At 40.9% G+C, this 19,904-nt stretch overlaps 3 protein-coding genes across 3 annotated transcripts; 1 reads left to right on the top strand and 2 right to left on the bottom strand.

Annotated features, from left to right (window-relative positions):
- Positions 1 to 457: 457 nt before the first annotated feature.
- LOC134799420 (cilia- and flagella-associated protein 36) lies at positions 458 to 3,900 on the bottom strand. The gene is made up of 7 exons (XM_063771823.1): positions 3,670 to 3,900; positions 3,514 to 3,590; positions 3,090 to 3,293; positions 2,536 to 2,672; positions 1,915 to 2,113; positions 1,608 to 1,734; positions 458 to 657 (listed from the first exon to the last, which is right to left on the bottom strand). Exons 1-7 carry the CDS (start codon positions 3,782 to 3,784, stop codon positions 506 to 508), a joined length of 1,011 nt encoding a protein of 336 aa, XP_063627893.1. The 5' UTR covers positions 3,785 to 3,900; the 3' UTR covers positions 458 to 505.
- Positions 3,901 to 4,215: 315 nt separating this feature from the next.
- Positions 4,216 to 8,281, top strand: LOC134799209 (phosphatidylinositol N-acetylglucosaminyltransferase subunit H-like). Its single transcript, XM_063771598.1, has 4 exons — positions 4,216 to 4,769; positions 6,117 to 6,241; positions 6,631 to 6,711; positions 8,016 to 8,281. Exons 1-4 carry the CDS (start codon positions 4,481 to 4,483, stop codon positions 8,112 to 8,114), a joined length of 594 nt encoding a protein of 197 aa, XP_063627668.1. The 5' UTR covers positions 4,216 to 4,480; the 3' UTR covers positions 8,115 to 8,281.
- Positions 8,282 to 16,104: 7,823 nt separating this feature from the next.
- On the bottom strand, positions 16,105 to 19,702 carry LOC134799646 (uncharacterized). The gene has a single exon (XM_063772085.1). The coding sequence runs from the start codon at positions 19,585 to 19,587 to the stop codon at positions 16,105 to 16,107; it is 3,483 nt and encodes a 1,160-aa protein (XP_063628155.1). The 5' UTR covers positions 19,588 to 19,702.
- Positions 19,703 to 19,904: the final 202 nt, after the last annotated feature.

Here is a 19,904-nt window from a genome sequence, read left to right as displayed (position 1 = left end):
GGGCAAAAAGTTAAAATAAATAAACGCGCAATGCTTAAAACAGATGGCGCTGCAATCGTTAAAAAAAACGTGCCTTTAGACTGCATACCTAATCCAAAAAACCGGGCAAGTGCGAGTCGGACTCGCGCACGAAGGGTTCCGTACCATAATGAAAAAAATTAAACGGAAAAAAAATGCAAAAAAAAACGGTCACCCATCCAAGTACTGACCACGCCCGACGTTGCTTAACTTTGGTCAAAAATCACGTTTGTTGTATGGGAGCCCCATTTAAATCTTTATTTTATTCTGTTTTTAGTATTTGTTGTTATAGCGGCAACAGAAATACACCATCTGTGAAAATTTCAACTGGTGACAGACAGACGGACGGACGGACAGCGAAGTCTTAGTAATAGGGTCCCGTTTTACCTTTTGGGTACGGAACCCTAAAAAACAAACCACAAAATCTGTGGGTTTTAACCTCATTGTTTGTACTATTTGGAACGGCCGGTCATAAAGTACAGTCAGCTTAGTGGTTATCGACGACTTCAGTCTTCAGTTTGGAGGCGAGCGCCTTGCGTAGTTGCATGGCGTCCGGCGTAGGCGGCGGCGGCGCGCCGGCCAGCGCGGCCTGCGCCACGCGCGCAGAGCGGGGCCGTGCTAGGCCGCTTGGGCCTTCTCCTGAAATCAGGCATGGAGTGTAAAAGCCGTAACACACCATCGCACCGCACCAAGGTCATTGTGCGACGCACCGATAAGTAAGAGCGAGAAAGCGATATCTCTTTCTCGCTCTTACTTATCGGTGCGTCGCACAATGACCTTGGTGCGGTACGATAGTGTGTTACGGCCTTAAGAGACACACTAGCGTCTTTTGAGCGTCATTGTCTAGTCAGCGCTATGGAAAATAGTGTTGCTGAGCTGTGCGCTGTTGCTTCGAGCAACAGCCATAGAGTTGACTAGACGCCGACGCTTGGGAAACACTAGTGTGAAGTCTCCCTAAGGTCGACTACTATCTACTTACACGTTTTTTCGAGTACTGCCTCCAGGGTAAGGGTCCCTGAGCAAACTGAGAGACTTGGCACAAGATGAAACCCCTCCTCTCCCACGACTCATATATGAGTCGCAACGCTTATGGTGACGTCACATCGTGGGAATCGACAGGTTAACTAGAGCGAAGAAACACGCAGCGGAAGAGCGTTTTTACATCGTCCGATCAGAAAGTAGGTATTCATTGATGAAATGTTTTAATGTTAAAAAGAACTTTAACCTTTTGCACGCCAATGACCGATATATACGCACCGCAGGTCCAACGCCAAAGACCGATTAATCGGTCACAGACCACAGCAACATAGACCTACGTGCATATGCATAAAGTTCATTTTCAGTTTTGACACTTCGGTGACCTGGCGTCCGAGTGACAGCTTGTGTTTGACACGGCGTCGCAAAGGTAACGTTATTAACCAAGTAAGAAGGACTTGATGCCATAAGGCACTCAAACAACTGATTTGCTCCAAGGATCATCCGGCATCATATCAGATCGGACAATGAGAAATCGCTCTAATGATCTCTTTACATTTTCCAAACGGTTGGATCTGATACGTGATATGAACGTGAAGTTAGGCATTATCTACCTTTTCCTTCTGACCCAATTTCAGCGGCGCCCAACCTTTTCTCGCGAACCTGCTTCTTCAGCGCTAGAAGTTTGTCTCGCTGCTGCTTCAAGTATTCTTGGCGCGCACGGATTTCTTCCTCGCTCACCTAAAAGACAACTAGCACTTACGATCATGGAGCCTCGGACGGACAGACAGACATGGCGAAACTATAAGGGTTCCTAGTTGACTACGGACACTTATTTTTATATCACAATGGTGAAAAAGAAGGGAATTGATTTTTGTATTAAGCAATTATACCTAACTAGATACTTTATACTACCCCTACCTCAACTTTTTTCGGTGCGTGTTTTGGTGGTTCCAAAATAGTGGGTTCTGGTGGATTAATCGTTTTCTCAGTTGGATTCTCCATCCTTTCAAAGCTTTGAAGCTTGGACGCTTTGGTTAAAAGGGTTTGCTTTTCAGCCACCACTTCTTCAGGAGGAACGCTCACGACGGCATTATCTTCGAAATCTTCCAGTTGTAATCTAAAAGTTTATACATTTTTAAGGCCACATATATAAGTATTCTTTATCTTTAGTCAAGTAAACAGCAATAGATTGATTAAGAACTCATGAACTGACTGAGAACTGTATGCAAAGGTAATGTACCTACCTACCTACCTAATGGTGATCTCAGTTGACAAGGTTATTTGTTGTGACAGCGCAGTACCTAGGTATTATGAAATCATCAAAAAGACTGGAAGAGTCCTATTAACAAATGGTCCTGAAGTTGTTAAACTAGCTAACACGCGGCATTTAGTAGTAGGTAGGTACGGTGTATCATCGCCCACACTGTTAACTGTACCTCGGTGGACCTTATGCCTTTCGTAATAAGGTCCAACGATGTACAGTTAGGAGTGTTGCGACTTGTACGTTTAGTTTAAGTAGATTCAAAACATTCTTCTTACTTTTTAATCTCAGTCATGACATCGTCAGCATCAGGCCAGTCTTCGCTCTCGTCGCTTCGGGACGTCTCTAGGTCTTCCGGTAGGGTTGCAAATAGGCTGGGCAATGCTCCAAAACGTCTCTCGATCAACTCTAGTGCCTTCGACAGAACAGATTGTCAACAACACTGTTGCTATCAAGATAATGTTTAAAGTTCAGATAGATGCGGGCTCAACGCCACAAGGTAGGTAAAAAGAATGGATCGTTAGCCTAGTTGGAACGCATCAAAGTTCACGCACCATAAGTTTCTCAAAAAGCTTAAATCTTATTAGGTAATGGTCTAGTTTTTTCTAAAGGCTCAAAAATTGCAGTCGCTTTCGTAAAACCAGTACCTGCTCCAATATTTGGGATTAGGATGCTGATAGGACCACAGACTCCCTTAAGCGACCCTGCGAGCGGGGGAATTAATGAAGTGGTAGATGGAAATCTATGTATACCTCTATACTTATTAAATGTGTCCCGAACGTAGTCGTCGGCTTCCTCCTTCGGATATCAACGAGATATTTTGACCACTAACCTGCAGCTGCAGCTCAACATTTTTATGCGTCATCATCTTAACGAAGATATCGTAGTCGTTGGCAGCCCAGATCTGCTCAAACAGCCGCCGGTGGAACTGTGCGGGTAGTCCGGCCAAATCGCGAGCGGACAGACGGCATGCAGCCTCGAACTGGTCTGCGGAGATGCCGATGTCATCCATGAAGGATCCGAGCATCACATCTACCTGTCGTATTGCTTAATTTAATATTCTCCTTTGTAAATTTAAATTTGGCGCAATCAAAAGAAAAATAAGGTTTCGGTTAGTGTTGTGTGGATGGTACCTGTCAGAAGACTAAGATTGTGACTAATGGGATCCAAGAAATGCAAAGAACTATAGTATTAAGTACTTATTACCTATAATGTCTGCCTATAGGCCCTATAGAGAAAAAATAGATAATACTTACCAGATTCCGATATTCATCATGAATCTTCTTGTATTCTGGCCTGTCCAAGACATCCCCATTGTCCGTAGGCTCAAACGCTATTTGAAAATGAACCACTTGTAAGAAGAATTAGTCTATATCTATTTAATATGATTATCATTGTATTAGATTACTCACGCAGAGACTTCTCTTCTATAAAAGTCTGCAATGGGACATTCCATACAGGGCCATGTAGAAACCCCACAAGAGAGTCAAAGACCCACGCATTGCCATCTGAACTATCCGTCGACATGACCGCAAGTCTTTACTAATCCCTTTTCAATTAGTTTATTTAACACTTTCCTCCTAGAATACTTTTACGCTAATGTGTATGTATTTGTATTAGAAGTTGTTATGGTTACCTCCTGTCTAATCCCCTTGAGGGTTTTAAAACAATTTTAGCTCATTGTAAATTCATCAGTGAATCCATTACAGTAAAGTACACTTTTTTAGTATTTTAAATTGAAGTAGGTATTTTGGCAAATACACTGCATCTAAATAAACTTTTTAAAAATAAATATAAAGCTCGAGTAGACGTTTTTATTAATCTACTCATAGAATCTACTTGAACTTATTAAAAGAGTATTTTTCTGCTGCGAGCAAATTTATGTCCGAATTGTAGTGGTGGATATTCAAGCCGTACAAGTTACGCAACTAGTATCATTAATATTATCAATCCACTGCCAGTTTATCAAACCTCTGTATACATAACAATCTTTAAGAATGACTTTGACTTCCTAATCAAAAATACAATCTCTTTGCAGTCAAGAAATAAATTAGATTAGTTTTTTAGCTTGAGTTGGACTCAGTGAAACCTAAAAAAGACGACTACGTTATGTCAAAGTGACATTATCTGATATTGATAAATGTTTTGAAAACAAATTAGAAATAATTAATAAATTATATTAAAATACCCGTTTATCAACAAGCTTAGCCAAAGCACTGCCATATGTCGAAAGGCGACAAAACGCTAAAGTACGAGAATGTTAACGGTGTCATGTTATCACTCAGAGTGGACGGTAGAAACAGTTCGCCGAAATCCAGACAGTTTACTATATCATACAGCAGCAATAATGAGGAACGTAAATCAAATTGGTCCATAATTTCACTACTTGTAGCTGTACTGGCCAATATTGTATTTCTTATTTACGTGCGAATCAATTTGACTATATTGGTAGTGATAGTTACAGTTGTATCATTTATAGTATTCTTTTGGGTTACGCACAGTGTTCAGTCAGGTATGTTATTTAATTTACTTTAAATTACATTCTTGCAAAATGAGCCACTTAGTTACTAGTTACTTAGAAGCTATTGCCATAAATATAAATAAATAAATGTTAGGGGACATCTTACACAGATCAACCAGATCACACATACCATATAGGCTTGTGCCTGCTCGGTCACTTCAGAGAGCGCTCCGCTCTCGGTCAATCGGTCAAACGAACTAGTTCGGTCTTTTAGTTCCTTTAGTTCAGTTCGGTCGTTGAGAGCCGGGAATGAATAGGAGTCGATTTTTCATTGGTTTCTTTCCAATCTTTGGTAACTGAATACAATTCAACTTGTACGATACGATGTGTCGATATTAAAAATTAAGACACCTTAACATAATTAAAAAATATCAAATATGTCGAAATATATTTGTTTTTCCTTCATATTTTCGGGCTTAGGAGTGTCACGTCGTTCTTTCATCTCGTTCACACTCGTGCCAGCGACATTGACAACCGTTTCGTTCCGTCCATTTTACGTTTCACTCAGTCAAGCGCTCTCGAATCCCACTGAACTAAAGGACCTAAAGACCGATTAAGAGCGTGCAAAAAGATTTAGTTCCTTTCGGTCCTTGATGGGATTTCATTCTTAATAGTTCTTAGTTCAGGACCGACTCAAGCCTAATACCATACACAGATTACACAGATCAGATCAGATATGCAACTGGAAACTATTCTTATTGACCACCAACAAAGTACCTAATACCTTTTGTATGAGATCATTAACCCCTTGTGTATGTGTGATAAGAATCCTGACCACATTTTTATTAGTCATCTTTTTGCAATTTTCTCTAAAACCATTTCTTTTTCTCTACACATCACAAGCAAGATTTAAACCCACAATCTTTGACCACCACATACTTAATGAAAGTTTAAATATAAGTTGGTTGATATCCCCTACAGTTATTTAATTACTTTAAATTACACTCTTGCAAAATGAGCCACTTAGTTACTAGTTACTTAGAAGCTATTGCCATAAATATAAATAAATAAATGTTAGGCGACATCTTACACAGATCAACCAGATCACACATACCATACACAGATTACACAGATCAGATATGCAATTGGAAACTATTCTTATTGACCACCAACATAGTACTTAATACCTCTTGTATGAGATCATTAACCTCTTGTGTATGTCTGAAAAGAATCCTGACCGCATTTTTAGTCATCTTTTTCTCCAAAACCATTTTTTCTTCTCTACACATCACAAGCAAGGTTTGAACCCACAATGTTTGACCACCACACACTTATGAAAGTTTAACACATTCACTGCCCCCAACGCACATGTTATATAATTATTAAGTATGTTTTTAGAGACACTGTTAGTAATTCCAACCGTGGGTATACAAAGCTCGGTGCAATATGTTGTTGGCCGGGAAGATAACTTTGTGCCGTGGACCAAAATAGATGACATCATTATAAATGAAGCTATTAAGTTGGTAAGTAATATAGTAAAATTAAGTATAATTGGCCTATAAAATAAAAACACCTGTGAATGTAAACATTAACCATTTGATGAAACATAATAAAAATATTGACCTATATCTCAGAAGGGGCCTTATGGGCACTAAAAAAGGTACTAGTTCAGCGGTGTCACTCAAGAATTTGAGCCAATCGTGCAGTCAAACACAACTAATTGTGACCAATCGCGCACATGATGCGAACTCATCAACCAATCGTGTTGTAGAGGTGTCACACCGCTGTACTGGCCCCATTCATGCCCCATCCTTATTGCCCATAAGGGTAGTCCTGAGATATACGTCAATGAATATAAAACATTTTTGTTGAAATTTTATAAAGTTTTAAATTATTTTTTTTTGTGTTTCAGAATCGTGTTTTGTATTTCCTTACATTATTAGTTAAAATCAATAGTGATTATGAGCCAGTAAAATTAATACCATTATTCAAGGTAAGTAACTATAGGGGCCCACTGATTAACAGTCCACCGGACAGTTAGAACAAAATTTTGACAGTTCTGAACAACTGACAGGACGATACCGTCTGGCGGCGGACTGTTAATCAGTGGGCCCCTTAACTAACATTATAACCACATTACAACCCTTTTCTTCAAGCAATTTAGTATAGTATGTCCCTTTAGTCTAAAATTTTATACTTATATTTTTTATATTTCTAAATTATTAAATTCAGAATCATTATTATTCTTTATCATACCGAGGTGATGCCAGTGCTGAATGTGTTATCATGGCTTAACACTACAGTCACTTGAATCCACCAAATCAAAGAATCATACAATCGCAGTTTCACTCTCATTTTAAAACAACATACCTACTTAAATTACATGAATCTTGGCATGAACATTTACGTAACATGTATCTAAGTACTCGTTTTCGTTGCTAAATATTATTATACAAAGAAAATGTGACTTTTGTATGAGTTGAACAACTTTTACTGGTTCGCATTTCTTTGTATTACAATTTCTCGCAACGAAAACTAGTACCAGACTTAGATATATGTATGGGTGTGTTCCATCTTTTTTTATGTGATAGTCAGCAAACGAGCAGACGAGCCGCTTGATGGGAAGCTGTCATCGTCGCCCATGGACATAAGCAACATCACAGGAGCCACTTAAGTGTCGGCGACCCTTTCCAATTTCTTTGTCCAATGTGTATTGCGTCACACATTTTGCTTAATGAGAGAGTGAGACACACTGACATTGGACTGGTGGAATACCACCCTATGGGGCTGTCCATAAATTACGTCATCGAATTTTGACGATATTTGGCCCCCCCACCCCCTAAAATCATCCAAAAATCATGCTTCGAATGACCCCGTTTCCTCCTACGTCATGCTATCATCATCCGATATCCAGACCCCCCCCCCCCCTAATTTGACATGACGTAATTTATGAATAGCCCATATGTTACTTGAATGTTCATGTTATTTCATAATGTCATTTTAAAACCAGAGTGTAACTTCGACTGTAAGACAAAAACATTTAGGAACCCTTGCATTACTTACCTATCTCTCAATGTAACTAACTTCCTTAGAATAACTTATGTTATTTTATTAACTAGAAATAAGTCTGTTCGATGTTTTGTATACAATTCAAGTTAAGTACACAGGAAAACCCGTAATTGGCCATACTATTGTATAATTTATCTTTATTTATCTGTATCACTGTTGGTTTTCACAATAAATAAATAAATATTTGTAAATCAATAAATGTCCTAATTTATTTCAATGATGTTACAGTACACCAAGCCACGACTTCTGATGCTGGAGAGCATTTACAAGGAGATCCAGGATCTGCTAACAGAACAGGCCATTGGTGCTGGAGACATAGGAGACTAATATAACCTGTGTCCACCACCGTACAAGGAAGATTGGCAATCGAATTTAAACCAATGGTATTAGAAAATAGAGCTGATTTTTTTTGTTTTAAAATCGAATGAAACAAAACAATATCAACTCTGTTACATTTGATTAAGATTTAAATTTTATTGGAGGTAACTTGTAGAGGTTAACACAGTCAAATACCATAATTACAAGATGGAGCATATATAGGTACGAGCCCCGATGCATGTTTTCGTCTACTCAGACCATTTTTTGAGGTTCTCGCGTTTGTACAAAAATAATGTATTCATTTAAAAATCACTAATATTGAATTATTGTATTAATGTAGTTTAATTTTATATGGTAATATACTCTACAATAACTAAATCCAAATACAAGAAATACCGTTTGTACTGAAAGAAAATAAATAACGATTTTTATTTTTTATTTGACGGGTAGGAATATAACGTTACAGATATGAAAAGGGCTATTACTAGGGAAACCAACACGGCTCTGCCAATGTACTGACAATTTATTTTCGAGCCCATACAATGCTGCAGTGCTGTAGGACAATATGATGTGGACAACGATTTGAAAAGTACATTTATTCAGCAATAAAAGTCATGGAATTTTATTATACGATCAAAATAAACAAGATTAAACATTACTATGATAGTTTCCATTACTGGGTCATTTTATGTTCATGTACAAAATTTATTAGATTAACAATATTGTGTGGAACTAGACGAACTAATTTGCATCGTGAATCAACTTTTTCTTCTGACTAATTGCCATGGACACATTACCTGGGTTACTTTCTAACCCCGGCTTGTCATTTAAATTAACTAAACATGCATTTTTGTGGTATTTATAAGTTATAAGCCCTATCCACCTTGCGCTTTTCATCTCTCTCAAGTACAGGTAGCCTTATGAGTCTCTTTGGCATGTTACTATATAGAACATCAGTCCTATTAAAAAAAAACAACTTTAAAAGTGCTCGCTAAAAGGGAAATAAAAAAATAGTTACTGTTATCTAAAATTTAAACCATGAATTGTAAACCGAATTTTCCAGGTTCCATTGTGTTATGAAAATGACTTATTATTAGTCTTCTAAGTGCTTATTCCATAAGAATATAATGTAGGTAGGTACCTTTATTCTCTGAAACATTCCTTTATGATTATAAAATACTTACCTATGTATTTAGAAACAAGTAGTGGTTAGGTACCATATATGTGTCTAGTCAATCTACATTTTAGAACAATCATTATGTTATAAGTTTATAAGGGCTATAAGAGATATGTATTGTGTAAGGTATGTCAAGGTTTTCTAAGACTCAACAATTTTATGTCAGTGCTCAAAATTGTTAGAAATAAATGAAATACATAGTTAATACAGAAAAGTTTTTCATTCAATATGCCAATAATATCTGAGTGTTAGGGTTTGAAATACTTATCAGTTTTTTTACAGACACCATGTTTTATTTTTTCAATGCTTAGCCAAAGAGTTGTTAATAGCAAAGAGAATAGATAGTATAGTGGGGTCCTGTCATAGTACATTTTGTAGTCACAGTAAATTTACTGCCATCTATCGACACACGACTAAAACTCAAAATGAAAACGTATAAAATTATCTAAAAAATGTATGTTATGGATAAATAATTTTATTATTTTTATATCATTTTGACCCATGTTCATTCACTGATATCTATGTGTTAAAATTGTTAAATATGAAACGGTGTCGTCACGCCATCTAGCCGAGCATAGGCCAAAGGTGTGTGCGCCATCTATCCGAGAATGACTTTTTCTTGATTTCCGAGGCACGTTTTTTCCTTAGACTAAGTATTCATCTTATACGAAGTTACATAATATGTAACTTTATGTCTTTGTTAATAGTAAAGAGTAACTTCGATTGTATGGTAGCGGCGGGTTCGTGAGATTCTTTATATCATATCCTACTTACGGCCCAATTCGCCAATGCTTCTAAAGATCACTGTACGATACCGATCTGTCAGTGTCAAAAACACGTTTATTTTGGTTTAAGAAATGACACTTTTAACAAATTGTTATCGTAAAGCAGTGACAGTGGGGAGACACTCCCAACTTCGGTCGAACTCGGCTCCGCTCGGCTCAGCATTGCTCCGAGCAATTTTTAGGGTTGGTTTTTTTTGGGTTGGAGGGTAGGGTCGTTTTGCGTGCACGACCACAGATAAGATAATCACTCGATTTTTGACAACCCAAATAGCCGAAAGGGATAGTGCCATGTATTAGAAAGAGATAGCATGATTCGACCCTGAACCGCTGTCAAACTTCGGGTTTGTAGGAAGTGTCCTTTCTGTACGGTAGTACTATTATTTCTTCTGTGGCAGTGATCTCTAGAAGCTTTGTTCGAATACGGCCGATTGTTATGTATAAACGTTCTTGGTCGTTCAAAGGAACTAAGTAAACAATAAACAACATTACGAATATGATACATTGTCTTTATTGTTCCATCGTAAGGGATGATCCATAAATTCGTATATTTCGTAGTAAAGAAAGAATTAGTGCGGATTATCCTTTATTACCAGAAGATGGCACCGCTCACATGAGGAAATAATGCTGAAACAAATAAATAAAACATTAGTATACGAGAGACAATAATCTACCCTCTGTACCATCGCCCGCACTGTTAACTGTACATCGATGGACCTTATGCCTCTTGAAATAAGGTCCATCGATGTACAGTTAGGAGTGTTGCTGATTGTACAAGGAAAATGGGTAATCTGTTTTTTCCGGATTTTGGCCAGATCACGAAACGCCCGATGTTATGATTTGACTGCGCATACGTATGAGAAGTTTTAGAAATATTTCCATGTGAAAATTTTGCAATTTTGGAAACTTTCTGACGGCACATCAGTAATTTTCCGGGGCAAACTCGTAGTCTAATTGTACAGTGTGAATATACTGTGGATTTTTATTGTGGCAATCAAATCGAGGAGGCGGGCGCTAATCGGACAATTTTCGATGCTATTGGTCTGATTGGCAATTTCATTGTTGCGTGTGGAAGGGGTTTCAAATATTTTAATCTGAAATTGGTGCATCTTTTGTTCCTTTTGTTTTGGCCAAATTTTGGTCTGTCAGCGCTACCACTGTCGCGCTGTTGCAGCTGTAGCAAATAAAAAAAACTCAAAGGTACGGCCTCCCATAATAGTTATTTGTTTTACAAGGGGCAAAGTTATTGTTTAACCGCTCGTGCTAATATTGATACCCGAGCAAGCGAAAGATTACATAATTGAACCACGAGCGTAGCGAGTGGTTCGTAAAATGGAATCTTGAGCGTTGCGAGGGTTTCAAAGCACGAGGGTATAAACAAAATTTGTCCCCGAGTGAAACACAAGATTTTTCACCACACCAACCCGAAGCAAATATTAAATGTAAAATATCAAACCAAATCAAACTCAAATGAATGTTATTAAATATTTATCATCCAAAATTATAATTTATTTAGTCAATTCTATCAGCAAACATAAGGAAAAACTCAAAATTTGCATTTGATTACTTTGCCTCACATGTGAATAAAATGCATTTTTGCTATCAGTTTTCGTCTTTCCGAGCTGGTGTGGTGAAAAGGAATACACCGAAATGGTACCGACATTTGATAGCGCATACTTATAAAAGGGATAATAACATTGACATAGATATCTAGGGACTGGCTTTACGAACAATAATAATGAGGCATGACAGGGGCCAGTACAGCGGTGTGACACCGGTACGACGCGATTGGTTGATGAGTTCGCATCACGCGCGCGATTGGTTGATGAGTTCGCATCACGCGCGCTATTGGTCGCAACTAGTTGCGTTAGACTGCACGATTGGTTGGAATTCGTGAGTCACACCACTAAACTAGTACCATTTTTAGTGCCCGTAAGGCCAGTCCATAGATATATACGTTAATGGATAATAATTTATTTCAGTATTTTTGAAGTCGGTTTTTCTTATTGTGAGTGACGCAGCATTCTGGACCTCGTTCCTGTCTGGCCAAACAGACATGTCACTAAAAAATTCGCGCTTCGGATACGTTAGGTACGGGGTGAGTTTCAAGGTCTGGATTTAAATCAATCAAGATTTGAGTTCCCTCTGATTCCTCATAGAACACATCAGAATTGCACCTTGACAAAAATGTTTCTTAGAACCTTAGGTAAAAACAACAACACTCCTAACTGTACATCGGTGGACATTATTACAAAAACCATAAGGTCCACCGATGTACAGCTCAATCAAATTGGTCCATAATATTTACAGTGTGGCCGATGGTACTTGCTTATCGCACTAACCCAGGGTTTACCGGTTAAACTGGAGTTACCATGGTTACCAGTACAATTTGACATTGGGTTAACGTTTTAACCGGTTAACCCCGGGTTAGTGGAATGGTGCAAGTGGGCCTTAACGATCAAGACAAATCGCCAAACGTGTAATATACCTACGCGTCATTTAAGAGTTCATTCTGTGCTTCATCAGCACCATCAGCAGTTCCACTTCACCAAATGACACATTGTTGAATGCAAATACTTGATTTGTTGTTAAAGATATTAAAATCGTTATATGCATGTATTCCTATAAGATTTGAGTTCCCTCAATTCCTCATATAAACCAGTAGCAGATCAATTTGAAGTTTCTTTTTAACCGACTTCAAAAAATGGAATCTAGAGTCGGACCAAGAATAGTCTGCATCGGATTTGATAGCCCACGCAGTGAAAGTGTTATTTTAAACGTCAAAGTTCTATGGCATTATGACGTATAAATGACACTTGCACTGCGTGGGCTATCAAATCCGCTGCAGACTTTTTTTGGTCCGACTCTAGATTCCATTTTTTGAAGTCGGTTAAAAAGAAACTTCAAATTGATCTGCTACTCTTATATTCACGTCTATACACGACGTTTTGTGGGTGTAGCATCTTCCTACGTTATACACGTTGTATATCTTTATCAATAATTACCTACTATAATAAGACTATTATAGCATTGCTATTATTTGTATTGTGTAACATCCTGATTGTAAAACCATTGCGTAGGTGTTATAATACAGTAAAATTATACATTTAGCGTTTGCGTCAAATCCGGTAGTTCTGATTTTTTGCAGACTTATTTATGATGTTGGTCCAATGAATAATCCAAGTTGGTGACCTCGAGCGCCGAACGCAACTTTGTCTAAAATCGAAAAACCTGCGAAGATTTCGGTTTTTGTTTAGATTTGGGCGATTCTAACCCTAAAGAACTAGTTTTTGATAGTACCTTCCTTAGACGTTTTTAAAGAAGACTAAATTTGCTACAATACGAGATTAGAACTCTCTCTGTAGATTGAATAGTTTCCGAGATAAAGGCTTTCAAAATTTAGATTTTTTTGAAATCGAGCTCGTAAGCTAAGTGAGTGCAGTGAGTAGGTATGCACTTTTGACTCAGGCGATGCCGCTTGGCACGATTGTTCCTAATGTCAAACAAAGCTGATTTGACGCGGTAGCCACGATATCGTACCTTGCCTACCCCCCAAAAAGGGAGGGGAAAGGGTCGGATCCCCAGGTCCAATCTAAGCTATATTTCTTCCTGCTCTTAGGAACTAGGGCAAGTTATATATGATTTTCATATAATTTAGGACTTCCTTATTCTATGAAGTATCACTTCAAAGCAGGCATTCATACATTTTTTTGTAAAAATATGTAGCGGATTGAGTGACGATTTCCATAGATAGCAGGAGATCTAAGGTCCACCACCTTGCATTTTGGAGACAAAGCAAACCGCTTGGAACAGGTGTTCCTGGGGGTGATCTGAGCTGATTAAGCCCGGTTGCCGAGAGGTTCCCCCCAGCAGGTGGGCAGGGGAGGGGGGGTAAAAGTGCCTCCGGCGCGCCTCACTCTAAGCTTTATATCTGCATACATCTCGCAACTATATCAAGTTTGGAGTCTTTTTCGTGTAATTCGAGGATAAAGAATTCAGTTCTGTGACTAAATTCTCACTCACCCATACAAAAAAATCAAGAAATTCAAAATTAAAAAAAAAAACATTTAATTTTTTTTCTCGTAAATCCTCTAAAAAAATTAAACTATGAGGATTTACTCTAGAAAAAAAATACCTGTGAATAGCCCAGTTATCCTACTATACAGAATAGTAAACTTGTCAAACAATTTTTTTCATAACTCTGTTAAAAAAAATGTTTTGTGTCGCGCGGCGTACCTGCATTGTAAGAGCGGTATGCAACGTTTAGGATTTTTAAGTATGTTTAGATGATTTTTGATAAGTTGTTATTCTTCTGGTTGTAAATTACATTAATAAATTACTTCTGGAAGTGATATATATACAAATATATATTAAATATATAAATAAAGATGTTGGTAAAACTTTCGCCAACAGAGTTAAGTATTATAAATGTGATAAAATTAACATTATTATTTGCATGTCTTTTCCATATCTCGGGACCATGGGGTCCCGGACCTTTGGGAGGCGTACGTGGGGACGAAGCCAACAGCGCAGAGGCCCTTCAAGGCACGTTAATCTAAAAGCAAGGGATACATGTGGTGGATACTATCCCCGAACGCACAATGTGATACATCCGGAGATGGTCCCCGCCAGGTGCAAAGACTATTACAGTGCAGCACTTTTGTGCTGCGATGGGAACTAAGGTCATGGGCTATAGATTTGAAAGTTGGATGGACTGGATAATGGGCTATGGGAGAGACTAGCGGACACCTGCCGTGACAATCAGTCTCAAAATTGTAAATGACAGGTGGTGACTCGCCAACTCATTGAGTGGGCCCCGCAATGGCCGCACGCACAGTGCGACAACAGGGCAACACTTTGGAGTGGCTGTGAGGTTGTCGAGAGGTGAGTCTGCGGTAGCCAGATCCCGGTAATCCGTTCAGCAGGCCGCCGGCGTTATGACATTTTACACTTCCAACCTGGAGCATAGGTCCCGCTCTTGCGACTCCATTCTGGTCGGCCAATCAAGGCAAGCACAGAGGCGAGGGCCAGATGACAGGGCCCTCTGGAATAGGGGTCCGCGGTGTCGTCACTCACCGTCAGCTCGCCACAAGCTGCCCCCGCGGGACATTATTATTATTATTGTGGTGTTGTGGGCCTTTGAGTGTCGCATTGACCAGCATTGATCTATTGTGACGGCCCTTTAAGTTCATTACTAATGCCCGTTGCATCCAGAAAGTTCCAGATTCTTTGGGCCGTAATGTTTTGTACCTCATAGGGTTGCACTACGTGTCGCCCTAGGTAGGTACTTCTTTTTGACATTAGTAGTCCACAAGAACAGAGAATGTGCATTGCAGTCTCCTCTGACTCCTGACAGAACCTGCATGTCGCATCTTGTTTCTTGCCAATTTGAAACATATATGTTTGTTCAACTTGCAGTGTCCAGTCAGTATTCTGGTCACCGCGCAGGTTTTGTGCCTTTTGAGTCTTAAAAGCTCCTTAGCAGTTTTGCTGTTGAACCCTTTGATCAGAGCTTTCGAGTGTTCTTGTCCTTTAACGAACTTCCACCAATCGATTGCTCTCGTTTTTTCTAAGTTGCTGAGCAGAGAATATGCATCTCGTTTTGTGCTTCCACAGAAGGGTTCTGAGCCGACCAGGGGTGTGTCTGCGCCCTTTCTAGCAAGTTCGTCCGCTTCTTCGTTTCCGTTAATGTCGGAGTGCCCTGGGACCCATCTGTTGGGGACAGGGTCTCGCCGCGGCGAAATGGTGAACACAGTAGAACTTTAACAACTTATATTTGGCTAAGACACACAAAGTACACAAAATAGAGAACTCAAAATGACAGTTATGTGCGTACGTGCGCTCGCGCGGATAGCATGGACCGACTGATTTGTCATACGGCGCACATACAAAACTAGAATAGCGGCTCGCGGCCGCTGTTAAAACTACCCTTAAGTTTAGGTTTCTTAATCTACCTAATTATATATTAAAACAACATTTAGCAATATAAAATATCAAAATATGAGCACGTCGCTAACATTTCCCCACCCTGAGTGCTGACTCAGCACTCAATACCTACTGGAATACGAGCGACGCGCGAAGCAGAACGTTTCAAGGTTCCAGACTTAGTTTTTACCTCGACCACCCTTATGCGGCCGTCTCTGCCAGGGTAGACTTGCTGGATGACGCCTTTCATCCACACGTTCCTCTGCGCAGCTGGATCTACAATGAGAACAAAATCACCTACCTGTAGTGGCTTTTGCTCTTGGGTCCATTTGGTTCTCGGTATGAGGTCTGGCAAAATCTCCTTGACCCACCGTGTCCAGTACATGTCGGCGAGCCTTTGAGACTTACGCCACTGCTTTCGAGAAAAGAGATCGGAGTCATCGAAGCTCCCTACGACAGGTAAGTTTGACGCTTGCCCCATAATCAGAAAATGATTAGGTGTAAGCGTCTCAGCGCTGCCAGGCTCCACAGACACATGGGTTAGCGGACGCCCATTCACCATGTTCTCCACCTCGGTCATCAATGTGGAAAGTACCTCGTCTCTAGGGGCGCGCTCCTTCAGGATTACCTTTAACGACGTCTTCACGCTCCTGATCAGACGTTCCCACGCCCCACCCCAGTGTGGGCTGGCGGGGGGAATAAAAGTCCATTGTACTCCGTAATTAACACCTCTATTTTTCAGGTCCTCTTCATCCAGTTCCTGCAGTGATCTTTTTAACTCCGTGTCAGCGCCGCGTAAGTTTGTCCCATTGTCACTGAATAGGCACTTAGGCCACCCACGTCTCGCCGCCATACGCCGAAGAGCCATGATCAGCGAGTCCGAGGTAAGTGAATGAACAAGTTCCAGGTGTATCGCCCGCAGCGTAAGACAAGTGAATAGTACGCCGTATCTCAGTTCGTGGCGCCTCCCGACTGTTACCTCCATCGGCCCGAACAGGTCAAGGCCACAGTACGTGAAGGGACGCTGGTGATGCGCAAGGCGTGCCTCCGGTAAGTTTCCCATTCTAGGTACCTCCGGTTTTGCCTTCTTAATGCGACAGAACATACAACCGGCTACTACAGATTTCACTGTAGGACGTAGTTTAAATAACCAGTATTTTTGTTTCAGGTCATTCACGAGTCCCTCGTGGTTTCCATGCGCGGCCTTCTCGTGATAACTTCTGACCAGCAGTCTAGACACCGCATGCTTACCGTCGAGTATAATAGGCCTCTTTGTTTCCAGCGCAACATCTGCTGCGGCATCTATACGGCCACTGCATCGGAGAAGTCCATTTTCATCTAAAAACGGCGATAAATGACGGAGTTTACTGCTGCGGTCCAAAATGTTGCCATTCCTTATGGCGGCTATGTCGTCACCGAATGACTCCTGCTGCGCTTGTTTTAGCAGCAGTTGCTCGGCTCGCGCCATCAGCGCGCAGTCAATGTCCGCAGAACGATGTTTGCACCTCTCAATAAATTTTAAAACAGCTGCCGTCGCCCTCTGCAAGCGCAGCCATGAAGAGAATCGCGTGACGTCCGGCACAGGTAAGTCATCCCTTGCACTATGAACTATATTAATATACTCTAAAGTAAGTTCATTTATTTCAGGGCTCACCGTATCACTCGGCCATTGCGATTCGTCGGCGTGAAGAAACTCCGGACCATAAAGCCACTCGTTCTTAAATATGGAGTCATCGTAAACCTCTCTTGTAGCTACATCAGCGATGTTTAACTTCGTAGGTATATAACGCCATTCATTGACGCGCGATAACTCGTCTATTTCGCCCAACCGGTTTGCAATGAATATATTGTAGCTGCGAGTATCATTCCGGAGCCAATGCAAAACACACGCCGAGTCGCACCAGAAGTACCGTTGCGCTGTAGTTACCTTATGTTCGCGCAGCACGCTGTCGGCCAATCTCGCTGCCAGTAATGCGCCTTGAAGTTCACATCTGTTTATGGTCAACGGCTTAACAGGTGTGACCTTGCATTTACTGGCAACAAAGGCTACATATATCTGCCCATTTGTTTCCCATCTCCAATATGCTACAGCACACATAGCCTTTGAAGATGAATCCGAAAACAAATGCAGTTGCAAGTTATTATAATTATTTATAATACTTACACTTGCAGCGATCGCGCTCGTAGTCGATTTCGGCCCGGAGTGCGGCGTAGCGGGAGGCGTAGCAGCCGTAGCGCTCGTCGTAGCACCGGTATTGTTCGCAGCGGGTGAGCCTCGCTCCGTCTCGCTCGCACATATGGACGCTTTCTGATACCATCTAGGTATGCGCATGCGACCTATTAATTGTAATAAATCGAGCCACTTTACCCACCTAGTGTAGATATCGTCGGGAATTTCATCATCCCAGCCAGTGGCCGATCGCCACGTATCCTGGAGCATGATTTTACCCTGTATAGTAAAAGGCGCCAAAAATCCAAATACATCAAAAATAGACATGACTACTTTTAACATAATCCTTTTAGTAGGCCTTTGGTGGCCTAAAACAATCTGCTCAGGGATACGTTTAAGCGATACGTCGAACCCTAACTCGTCCGTGGCCGGGAACCAGATGAGTCCGAGCGTCCGCTCGCCCTCGAACTGCTGATCCATTTTAAACTTTACAGCAGCAGTACCGAGGGTTTCATTTGGCACGCTGTCGAGCACAGATGTACTATTGCTCGTCCAATTGCGGATCTCGAACCCACCTTCTGCGTGTATCTTTGATATTGTACTTACCATTTTTATTGCTGTCTCCTCGTCTGGCAAACTCTGAATGTAGTCGTCTGCGTAGTGAGAGTTGCAGATCGCGTCAACTGCAGCCGGCTCGGTGTGCTCGTGGCGCAGCGCATTTTTATTTTTAATGAACTGCGCGACAAACGGCGAGCATTTTGCACCGAATATTAGGGATGTCATTACGTACGTTTTGACGGGTTCCGCAGGGTTGTCCCGCCAAAGAAACCTCAGGGCGTCTTGATCTTGTGGGTGGATCTGGATGCGTAGAAACATATCTTTTATGTCTCCGGATACTGCGATACGATTTTCCCTAAAGCGCAGCATGATTCCCCATAGTGACGTCAGTAGATCCGGACCCTTGAGCAGATAGTCGTTTAAACACGAACCCGCGGAACTATCTGCGGCGTCAAAGACCAGCCTTAACTTTTTTTTATTAGGGTTGTCCACGCCAAAGTGAGCCAAATGAAATGTCTTTGGCGTGCGCTGAGTGTCCATTAGTTCCCTGGCAAAATTATTAGAAAATAAATGTTGTACTCGCTCGGCATACCTGTTCGCATATTCAGAGTCCCTGGCCATCTTACGCTCGACTCCTTTTAGCCTTTTTAGTGCATGCGGCAGAGTGTCAGGCATCGAGCAGTCTGGATCCTTCCATGGTAAGCCCACGCGCCACCTTCCATTAATGAGTTGAGCGGTACGCTTAAGGTGTTCGACAGCCCTAACGTCGTCCTTATTCTGGCGAGGCTTACCTGCCACTCCTACGGAGTCCAGCTCGAACGCGCGTCGTACCTCTTCATGCAAGTCCTGCAGCGCGCGCTGTTCCGTCATCGGCGGCGCGCCCACCAGCAGCGTGCAGTGAACCGGCCCAGCGCTCGCCCCGCGCGTCGCTCCCGACACACGAATTTTACCATGAATACACCACCCTAAAGGAGAAAGTGTTGCGTACGGCGGCTCATATAATTTACCTGACAATATTTTCAATGGCATAATTAAATGACAATTATCCTGACCAATTAACATTTCTGGCTTAGTAACAACATTTTTAAGTTCGCTCTGTATTGCATTTAAATATTGATATTTACTACAATCAACGAGAGATAAGTCTTGCTCAGGTAAACATAACTCATTAACACTTCGTGCTCTAA

This window comes from Cydia splendana, chromosome 18, assembly GCF_910591565.1.
Source record: "Cydia splendana chromosome 18, ilCydSple1.2, whole genome shotgun sequence".
Lineage (NCBI taxonomy): Eukaryota > Metazoa > Arthropoda > Insecta > Lepidoptera > Tortricidae > Cydia > Cydia splendana.
The sequence above is the reverse complement of the archived record's forward strand: the minus strand, read 5'-3'. Positions and strand labels throughout refer to the sequence as shown.